This window comes from Pteropus alecto, unplaced genomic scaffold (genome assembly GCF_000325575.1).
Source record: "Pteropus alecto unplaced genomic scaffold, ASM32557v1 scaffold239, whole genome shotgun sequence".
In the NCBI taxonomy this organism is placed as follows: domain Eukaryota; kingdom Metazoa; phylum Chordata; class Mammalia; order Chiroptera; family Pteropodidae; genus Pteropus; species Pteropus alecto.
In genome coordinates, this window is record NW_006494613.1 from 1905701 (window position 1) to 1917119 (window position 11419).

The 11419-nt window shown below is 37.8% G+C and overlaps 1 protein-coding gene and 1 pseudogene across 19 annotated transcripts in view; both read left to right on the forward strand.

The window, feature by feature from the left end:
- Window positions 1-11419, forward strand: part of MED12L (mediator complex subunit 12 like) — a 318700-nt gene that overhangs the window by 22413 nt on the left and 284868 nt on the right. For all 19 annotated transcript variants that reach the window (XM_025042472.1, XM_025042480.1, XM_025042483.1 and 16 more), the window contains exon 2: window positions 7660-7764. In XM_025042472.1, the coding sequence (XP_024898240.1) occupies window positions 7660-7764 (105 nt within the window). The remainder of the gene's footprint in view (window positions 1-7659; window positions 7765-11419) is intronic.
- On the forward strand, window positions 9051-9169 carry LOC112474555 (annotated as a pseudogene).

Below are 11419 nucleotides of genomic sequence, written 5' to 3' on the forward strand. Positions count from 1 at the left end.
TTGTTAGCTAACAAGTAGTTCAAAGCAATTCTGTTACCTAAAACCACCTTAGCAGGAGAGCCTAGGGACTTTGTTGTACAGCTGTGGTCTTAGCATTAGGCTCAGCAATGGTTGCCAGAGTTGAGGATAAGTTTCTGATCATATGTTTTTACTAATTCCAAGCCAAGGAAGAAGGGACTGTCCAAATGATGCCCATCCAGAGTGGTTAACATCTGCCGGTAAACTTCTTTTTGGTTGATAGTATAAATTCTAGAGAATGGACCAATGTTGAGTCTGTGAGGTATTATGAAGTACAGTGGAATAGTAAATACAGCAGGAGCACATTGTTCTTTCATCCTCCAGTTGTTAAGACAATGAGTTGCCCAAACCTCCACATTAAAAGGAGTAGCCAGGAGGTGTACCGTAAGTATTAGCATATCAATAAAAATACATCTCATTGTTTGGGAGAAATTTCGGGTGTTAGCATCATTAAACTAAGACTCAAATATGGTATTACCACATATTGAAAGACAGCCTAAATATATGGGCCTGATAGCAAGTCTACAAATGGTCTGATTTACACTGCAGTGTCTTTTATATATATTCAATCTTGTTTTTCCATCCCAAGGTTGAGTTAAATTGGGGCAAGGAAAGGGGGTATGTGGATTTAATATTTTAACTTTAGAAAAGGGATCTGTGGAACAATTTAGGCATACAGTGGAATTTGAGATTCCAGTGTATTCCTTCAGGGTGAATTGAGGAATCTCTTCATGTATAGAGTTTGGTTTAGCATGACAAATCCAGTGGTTTCCTGCAGTAACTTTTGTTTGTGAAATTCTAATTAAAGCGTTGTCTTCTCATGCATGAATAGAGAGGAAAAGCAGATAGCAAATAGGCAAAAAAGGATAACGGTTTCATATTGGAGATGAAGATCTCCATCCCCGGTCTTGGGAGAGCTGTCACTTCAAGATGTTGTCTGCTTCTGGGGAGGAATCTCCTCGGTTGATCTTGACTTTAGATCTTTGGCTGTTAGGCCATTTTAAGAGTCTGGAGAGCTTTTTTTCTGCTGAGAGAGATAGACCCAAGGTTCAAGTCCCTGAAGTTTGGCTGGTGCCTGGGTAGTGGAGAGTACCTGGTATGGTCTGTTCCAACCAGGTTCAGGGTCAGTTCTTTCTAATGTGTCATTTTTGGAAGACCCACTCTTCAGATTCCAGGTTTTGGAACATCTGACTATCTGTTGGGGTAAGGGCCATGGAGAGCTTCCTTTACCTGGTGGAAATACACTTTGACATAATGCATTAGTAAAGCTTTATGATACTGAGTCATGTCAGAATTTATGAGTACAGGAGAAATGTGGTTCTATCATCAAAAGCATAGGTCTTCCTGTTACCATTTTGTAAGGCAATAATTTGTGCTTCCTTATAGGTGTTGATCTATTTGCCATCAAAACCGGTGGAATAACTTTTGGCCAGGGCAGTTGATTCTTTTAATTTAGATAGTTTTAATTTTAAGTTACCATCTGTCCGTTTGACTTGACTAAGTGACTGAACGTGGTAAGGATGGTGGTAACGCCATGTGTCAGCAGCACCTTATTTAATTGTTCAGTCATTTGTCCAGTGAAACGAGATTTTCTGGGGATACCCTATTAAGGAAATATATTTACTGAAAGTTTCATAGCCATGTTTGCAGAGTCAACCTTTCTGCATGGGAGGGCTTCGCTCTATCCTGAGAACATACAATTACAAGAATAGGTTATAGTGATAACCCATTGTGGGAGGCAGTTACGTGAAATCAATTTTTAAGTGTTCAAATGGCCCAGTAGGCGGTGAGACTGCTCCATCTAATACTTTGATGGTCTTTTACAGGACGATGGGTCTGACAAATCAGACATTGGTTATAAACCAATTTTGTGACCTTGGAGTGGTCACCCCACCAATACTTTTTCATCATTTGGATCATTTTTTTATGTGCCATGATGAGTTGCACAATGTAGAGCTTTTAGTAATGGCATTTTTAAGGAAGAACTGTCTGGGTCCTTAGGGAGTCCTCAATTAATATTAAATTTGGGTCCCTTGTTGGTCCTCATATTGTTGCCTTTTGTCATTAATAATTTGGTTAGAGTCAGTCTTATGGAGTTTGTTCAAATTCAAATAATATTGGAACAGTTTTAGTACTGGCCGATGTAGCATGGAAGTCTGCTTGAGTATTTTCCTCACACTCAGGTTCTGTATGAGTTTCAGTTTTAATAATTGCAATTCAGTTAGGCAGTAGAAAGGTGGAGAACAGTTTATTTACTCGGAGCCCATTTTTCACTGGGGTTCTGCTAGAAGTGAGGAACCCTCTTTGTTTCTATAACATACCAAAGTCATGGACCGCCCCAAAGACTATCAGTACAAATGTTTATTTATTTTTTGGGGGGTAGTTGACAAGCCCTAGTGAGGACACATAGTTCTGGTTGAGCTGACTTAAATTCCCCCTTTCCAGTAGTTCATGTGGAGCTTTTATAGCAGATCCTGTTTGATACTTCTCTTTTGCATTCTTAGCATCGACAGAGTATCAAACCTGGGTTTTCTAATAGTGTGTCTTGTAAGTCATTGCAAAGGGTCAGTAACCATAACACCATGTCTACACAGTTAAGGTGATCTGTGTCATTGTCAGGCAATGGTAGTGGAGTTGGGTGAATTGCAGCACCTGCAATGGGGTTAGAAGGTATCCTGGGGAGCAGTTTCCTGGAGTTTTACTGGGAGCCCCATTAATGTTTATTATTTTGGTAATCAAAATTTTAAGGACTTCCCCTGTTGGAAAAACAGGGGGAGGTCTATTAAACAATGAGTTTAGCAGGGGGCATTCATTTTTTTTCCCCATTGCCCCGGTTGTTTAAAATGAAGGCAGACATTTTGGGACACAGCGCTCCTGAGTGGAGGACCTCTAGATTCTGGCTTGGCATGCGTATATGGAGGTCCTTTTAGCCCTGGAGTAACTGCAGGGCTATAAGTTTATTGGCTATTTGAATTTTATCTTGCTCAAAGGTTTTTCAAAATGCTCAGCTAGGGCTGTTAATTCAAGAGGGGCAGCTTCTCAGTTCTGTTTGTGTGTCTTTATTAGGATACTTAGTTTAAGCTGCAGCCCATTAATGGGTGAGGAAGTAAGTGTGTTTTCTGCGCCCACGTTTAATAACAAAAAAAGCCCTGAGTGTTTCACAAAAAGGGATTTTAGTCTTGGCTAAGTGTGTGTGACTGGTTCATCTTTTTGTTTGTAAGACTGAATGATGGACTCATCAGTCTTCTGAGGAAATGCCTTATCATTACTTTCAAGTGGGTCTTGGGCTATTTTTCCAGTGTGTTTTGTGCTGTCCCTAGCAGTGATTAGTATGTGGACCTTTAATATCCCTCTCGGGATCTTCTCATTTGGCTTCAGCCATCCATTTTTGGCCACTGCCAGGTACTAATGTCATATGCATGAATTGGTAGAGATCAGGGAGTCCTGGATTGTTAGATTCAATTAGAATTCTAAATTCTCCATAAAACTTTTGGGAATTCTCTTTAGGATTTGAAAAATCTTTGATAATAGCCCTAAGTTCAGCCTTTGATCATAGAGAAAAGATGGTTACATCTGGTATTCCTGGCTCAGCAGAGGACCTCCCTTTCAAAGGCATTTTCTTTTAACTGTAGCTCATCTTCAAAGTGAAAAGGCAGTTGAATAAAGAGATTAATGGGTTCAGAATATTTTGGGAGCAGAGGATAAAGGGAAGGAGCAGTCTGAGCAGTTAGTCAAGTTGGTGTACACTTCTTTTTAGATTCACCATCAGCTTGTTGCTTAAGCTTTTCATTTGCCTTTAGTAAAGAATCTTTCAAAGAGGCAATCTTTGATTCATTTGTTTATTAGAGCTGCTTCTGCATATCAATAAAAATACATCCCATTGTTTTTGGGAAATTTGGAGAGATTTGACTCTTTTTCTCTCTAGAGAGCCCCATAAATAGATAAGCCTATCTAGGTTAAACGTTCTCCACTGTGGCCATTGTGATTCAGGATTATCTTTGGTAAAGTTAATCCCCTGGTTCGGAAAACCAGGTTCTGAGCCCATAATTTTTATAAGTGTAGTTAGCTGGCGTCCCAGGTGGAGAAGTCCCAGATTGTTTGGAGTCAGGGAAAACTGTTTTTCTCTTGTTCTCCCTTGCTACCTGAGGCCTCGCACTGGACCCAGTCTAGATTAAATTAAGTTGGGCCCAGTCTGACCAGGACCAGTCCAGTTTCTGAGTCGGACCCAGTCCTGTTTCTTTGTCAGCTGACCTGGTACCCACTCTGAACAAAGAAACGCTCAGATAAATTCAGAGAGCTCTTTTAAACGCAAAAACTGGAGCTCAGATACCTGCAATCTCCAGACATGGCGAGAAAGCAGTGGGCCCAGTGGGCAACTTTTTCTGGCTGCTCCTTGCTCCTGGGTGCCATTGGGGGTCTCCTTTGGGTCCTGCTTCTGACACCAGAACTGTTGAAAGAGAAACTGAGTCATATTAAAATTTTAGAAATTTATTTGAATTTATTTGATTTAGAGATTTATTTGAATTTATTTGATTCAAATTGGGCCGCACCAAACTAGAAGTGATTAGAAGCTCTCCATTGTTGGGAGCTGGGAGAAATTTTTTATAGAGAAAAGGTGGAAGCAAAGTAAGGAAATTATTGATTTTAGCTTAAACCCTAGTTGGCTGTTTGTGATTGGCTGTCCTTGGGTTCCGCATTCATAACCTGAGGTTTAGATTTTGGTTTGCTTTTGTAGACATTCACAGCATTTGGTCCACCTCAGCCTACTGGCATCCACATTTAATCAGTTTAACAATACAAAGAGAATTATGGACCTCAGAGTCATGATGTAGTGATTCAGAATATGCTTATTATGTTGATTGTTTAAAGCAGGTGATTATTTACTTATTTGTTCTTTCAACAATTATTGAATACCTAGATGTTCTATGTGCCAGGCACCCAGTCACTGTGCTTGACATGCATCTGTGAATGGACCTTCCTTTCTGTGTAGGGGAAACAGTATGTGTTGTAAGTAAATTACATGGTGTTTTAGGTGATAAGTGCTATGGATTATTGGAAGATTAGGAATGCTGAGGATGAAGGGAGTGGGGTAAGCAGTTCCCATTTTAAATAGGGTCATCAGATTTCTCATCGAGAATGTGAAATTTGAGTGAAGACTTAGGGTGGTTATGGAGCTGGCCATGTGAATACCACGGGAAAGAGCAGTCTAGGCAGAGGGAACAGACAGTGTAAAGGCTCTGAGGCTTAAGAACCTCTAGCTGGCATGTTTGAGGCACTGCAAGGAGATTAGCGTAGCTGGAGTAGAGTGAGCAAAGGGGGAATGTCGTCAGGCATGAGGTCAGAAAGGTAATAGGGGCCAGATCACATAAAGACTTGTAGGACATCATAGAGCCTTTGCTTATACTTAGAGTTGTGGAGTTAACAGAGGTTTTGAGCAGACATGATGGGATTTCACTTATGTTTAAAAGCTCCCCGTGGTTGCTGTGTTGAAAATGATCTTCAGGGGGCAAGGGTAGATGCAAGGAGACCAGTTGGGAGCCAAATTAGGAGCCATTGCAGTATCCAAGCATGAGGTGGTGGTGTTCCCGACTTGAGGAGAGCATTGGTGGTAATAAGTAGTGGTCTGATTCTGGATGTGTTTTCGTGCAATTTAGACTATGAGATTAACAAGTTCTCATAATTCAGGGCTCCCAGCAATACCTGTGTGAATCCTAGTTTGAGGAAAATTTGATGTGGTTGACATCTGATAATGGTTCCATGTTCTTTTCCTTCTGGGGATATGTGCGTGTATGTGTGTGTTTGTGTGTATACACACACAGGGCATGTCTCTTCAGGCCAGTGATTAGAAGTCACATATGACAAATAGCTAACTGACCGGAGTTAGTTTAGAATACAAATTTAAGCAACACTAAATGAAACTAACTGGTTTTAAAAGGCTCACATATTTCCTCTTGATTAAGCCAGAACATATTTTTAATAAAAACATATACTGTTATTTAACGAATGTTTCTTGTAATATTCTGATGGTAAATCAAAGATAAAAATTTAGTTTTCTTGTCCAATTCCTTTTATCCCATTTGTGCCCCTTCTTTCTTAGACTCTGAGACTACAGAAATTTTATTACATAGTTTTACCCTAGATTTTCAAATAATTAATTTGAAAATGTAGGTAGCAGTTTGAGATGTCTTCTGATATGTGTGCACAATTCATTTTCTGTGCAGGTCATGATTTCAGTAACCTTCTGTGCTTGGAGGAGACTTGATTACCATAGAGCTGAGTTTCCTGTGGCAGGGTCTTTTGAAAGCCTGCCAAAACAGTGGCTCACCAAGGTATTAGCTAGAACACACACAATTAAGTAAAGTTACATGGCATGTCTCCAGGAGACCTCAGTTCTCAGTCAAGGTGACCTTTCAGGTGCTTATGTGCCATAAACTATTTTGTTTTAAGGCTTCCTGCCTAATCACAGCAGTGATTTTGATCAGTTGATTTTTTTCCAGTCTACATTTGCAGCAGCTACTTATGAGGAGAAAATGTGTGTCCTCATTCTTGTGCTGTGATCACCATTACCCTAGCGGTTACCAAGACCATTTCTTGGCTTGGAGTGAGGGGAGCGGAGGTAGCTTCACTCACTCAAACCTTTCCCTTTTATGTTTTCAAGCCTGTATCTTAGGAACTCAGATTTAGTTCTGTAACTCAATGATCAGGGAAGGCATGTTTTATTGCTTTTGTTGTTGTTTCTTTTCTTTTTTCTTTTCTCTTCTCTTTTTTCTTTCTTTTCTTTCTTTCTTTTTTTTTATAAAGCCTAGGCTATTTTTGATGTGTTATGGCCTTGGGAAGAAAAGTTTTCCTGTATCTATCTAGTAAGATCTTTTTAAGGAGCATATGAGTTGTAGCTATGTATTTTTAGACCACATTTTCATATGGCCTTTATACTTCGGTGGCATGGTGTCACGCGAATTTCTCTTCCTACTCTAGGATTGAGAAGATGGTTTTTCAGTGTTGAATTTGTCCAGTTACTGTACTAGCTTAGTGAGCCTCACTCTTCTCATGGGCATGAAGATACCAGAATTGGTAAAGATCAAGTGAACCAGGATGTACAAAAGAACTTTTCAAGCTCTAAACTTTCCTTTAGTTACCTGTTTGTGCTATGTGGTTGTCAAAGCTTGTGCTGTCTTTAACTTGCTATGGGGTCTTGGGTAAGTTGAGTGAGCCGATTTTCTTGAACATAGGATAGGGATGTGCATGTGCATGGGGCTGGCAAGGGAGAGAGAGTAAAACTATGGGCTCTCTAGAAACAGTCCTGGTTTTAAAATTCTATGATTTATGTTTGTGTGTGTGATTTTTGCTCATTATTCCCAACTTATTAAAAATTTTCAAACTTAAAGAAGTCAAAAGAATAGTATAATTAACACCTATATGTCCTGCAGCTAGGGTTAACAGTTAACATTTTGCACATTCTTTTTATCTTTCTCTACATATTTATGCATTGATTTTTAAACTTCAGTTTCTTCTTTCATTGGTGTGTTTTCAACAATTCTCTTATGGAATATAGCAAAGTTAGTCGTTACTCAGGCTGTGGTAAGTGGGGTTAAGTTAGAGCGTTTATATCCTTCTGATTAATCAATACCTTTTCTTGAACAGGATGAACTTACTGCTGTGAATGTAAAGCAAGGCTTCAACAATCAGCCGGCTTTTACTGGAGATGAACATGGCTCAGCCAGAAATATCGTAATTAACCCATCAAAGGTATGCTAATTGCCTGTTTTCCAAAACTGGAAAAGTGTGTGTATGTGACACCCTTGGTAGTTAATGTTGAAAAATTAGTGTTATTTAAACCACGATCCGTATTCAGAATTCCCCTAAATATCTTGTAATCTGTCCCATCCTAGGATCCAGTCAGGGATCACACATTGTGTTTTGGTTGTCATGTCTCTTTAGTCTCTTTTAATCTAGTACAGTACCACTCTCCAGTCTCTCTCATTTTGTTCTTGTTTTTTTTGGAGGGCCTTTTACAACTGCCATTTTAGAAGAGTCCAGTCCAGTTATTTGTCTTTTAGTCTAGTCCTATAATCTGTAATTTGTCTCATTGTTTTCTCATGGCAAGAAGACTACATAGCATCACATGAGAAGACATGCAATGCCAGTTTGCTCTAGTATTGGTTATACTAAGTTTGCTCACTTAAGGTGGTGTCTGACCTCTTTTTACATTGTAAAAGCAGTCATCTTTTCCTTGTAGTAATCTCTGTAGGGTGATAGTTTGAGACCATATGAGTATTCTATTTTCCAATAAAATTTCCTCCTATGATTTTAGCATCAATTGATGATTTTTGCTATTTTGCTGGTGGTTGCAAATGGCTGATTTTCTAGTTATTCCTCATACGTTTATTAGTTGGCATTCTTTTGTAAAGGACATCCCATTTTTTAGTATTGCTTTTAATCCCTGGACTCTTTTTAAAACCTAAGGTATTATTTTCATTTTTATTTTTGATGCTCAGATTGTCTTGCATTTGGCTAGTGTAGGTGCCTTTAAGCTGACATCACACCATTCTTTGAGTTCTTGCTCACTTTTGACATAATGGTGTCATCTCATTTCCCTTTTCAGCCCGGATCTGGATGCTTGGCATGTTCATTGCTACTAGAATGTCATAACTTCTGGGCCCTTTCAGTGGACAGAGATAGGAAACATGTAGATTTCTTTTTTTTCCTTTCCCTCTCTCGCTCCCTCCGTTTCTCCACCCATCCATTCACTCACCAGTTTGAACTGAAATACAGGTTTTTTCTTACTTTTTCCTGTTTCATCTTTGTTTCTCCTGTCTCCCAGAGTGAAATCTTGAATCTAATTAGTATCAACATACTTATTCATTTACCCTCTTACCATACACATAAAAGAATTTCAGAATAAACTATAACAGTATCTCCAGCAACAAAATTACTGTGTAAAATTTTCAGTTTTTCTACAATTCTTTTTGTCTTTGTACTAACTTTTATTAAGAGCATATATAGTCAGAATGTTGTGTTAAAAAAGTTCTTGAGTCTGTGGCCATGCCACCCTGAACACACCTGATCCTGTCTGATCTTGAAAGCTAAGCAGAGTTGGGCTGGGTTAGTACTTGCATGGGAGACCGCCTAGGAAGACCGGGTGTTGTAGGCGTAAAAAAAAAAAAAAAAAGATTCTTAAATCTTTTTTTTTCTTTGAGGTTAACAATTAGATATGTAGATAGAATTATTTGTTTCTGTTTGTATTCTTTTAAGATTTGAGTTTTTATCCTTTTTGAGTTATTTCTGTTTTTCAGATATTAAAATACTTTTAAGTTGAAAACATTATAATACAAATAAAAAGAAATCAAACATAGACAAATTTCTATACTTTTTTCCTCTTCCCCAGAGATAACCATTGTTACAGGTTTGTGTATTATTCCAGAACTCTTTTTATGTGTGTAAATGTATACACAAACACATATGTAAATGACAGTCTGCTAAACTATCAACTGAAATATTTTTTAAATGATGCGAAAGAAAAGCATTTTCTACAAATAGTCCTGTCGACCAAACACAATGTTTTTAGTTTCGTCTCTTTCCAATCTTGACACTTTTTAACACTACAACCAGAATTATGCGTGTGTTGTAATTTTTTCTGTTTTTTTTTTTTTTCATTGTGGTAAAATATAACAATTTACCATTTTAACATTTTAAAGTGTACAGTTCATTGGCATTAAGAATATTCACATTGTTTGTACAACTGTCAGACCATTCATCTCTAACATTTTTCGCTTTCCTTAACTTACATACTTTAAAAAAATATAACATTTTTTGTATATATTTTTCCTTGAGGCTGAAGTATTCATGTTAGTAATAATTAGTGGATAGATAGTGTATCATTTATGTACTATAGTAGACTGAAACTGCTAGTGTATAATAATTAGTTTCTTTCCAATTTCTTGTGATTATTAATAAAGAGGTAATAGTCATATTTGAACATATATCTTTTGTTCTTTAGGATTAATTCCTAGAAGAATATTGCTTGCTTAGGTGAATTAGTGTGCTATAGCTGCTGTAACAAAATACCACAGAGCGGGTGGCTTAAACAACAGAAATTTGATTTTCTGAGAGAATTTGCTGTCTCAATGTCCCAGAGGCCGAAGTTCGAGATCAAGGTGTCAGCAGGTCTGGTTTCTCTTGGGGCCTCTCACTTTGGTGTGCACATGCTGCCCTCTTGCTGTGTCTCCACACAGTTTTTTCCTTGTGCTCAAGCATTTCTGGTGTTTCTTCCCCTTCTTACAGTGACACCAGTCCTATTGGATCAGGGTGCCATCCATATGACCTCAATAACCTTAACTACCTCTTTAAAGGCCCTGTCTCCAAAGATTATCAGGGTTTCAGCATCTGAATTTTGGGAATACACAGTTCTGTGCATAACAGAGTATGAATGCTGTATGTCTCTTCAATGAACTGTCAAATTGTTCTTAGCTATTTTGTCTTATGTCAGTTTAAATAATAATAAATGGAAATATCACCTATTACAACTACAGCTGCCGTCAACCTTTCTGTGATATTTACTCAAGGAATCAAACTTTCTGAGGAGAATTTGACCTTATAAATATGAACTATATGAACCATAGCGTAGCCCCCAAACTTTTCTCATTTTCTTATCAAATGAATTGTTTTCAAAATAGCTTTGGATGGATCGAAACAAGTTTTGAATTAAACTTTATCTCTCATACCTTGTCTGAGAGAGTGCAAATTGTTATAAACCTTATGGAGAGCAGTTTAGCAATGTTGATTCAAATTACAGAATCATAAAATCTGAATTCTGGAACTTTATCTCAAAGCTCTAGCTGAATAGGTATGAAATAATAAATAGGAAAGGCTATTCATTTTAACGTGATTTGTAATATCAAAAGTTTGGGACATATACTTCATTGTTCATTAACAGGGGCTTGATTAAATAAAATGTGGAACGTTCACTGCATTATTATGTGTCAAAAAACACGAATGAAGAAGCTCTCCATATACAGATATGGAAGGCTCTCAGACATTTAGTAAATGTACATAAGAAGGTATGCATATAAGAAAGAGAAAAAAATAATGTGTTCGTATTTGTGTATATTCACATAAAGAAACATTGGAAAGACAAAACTTATCAAAGTTGGAGGTAGGCACTGGGACTTGGGAATGAAGCTTTTTATTTTTTCTTGGTTTTGGAATAATGTGAATATATAGCTGTTACGATTAAATGTGTGATCATGTTTTGATATTTTTTAGTCTTAGTGAGCATTTTTTTCCCCTATATTTTTGGGATTTTGACTTTGTTTACAGTATGCAGTTGTTCACGTGGGTTGTTAGGAAGTAAAACATAGTTACAGACACCATGTTCCATTGCTATTTTTAAGTATATGAAAGA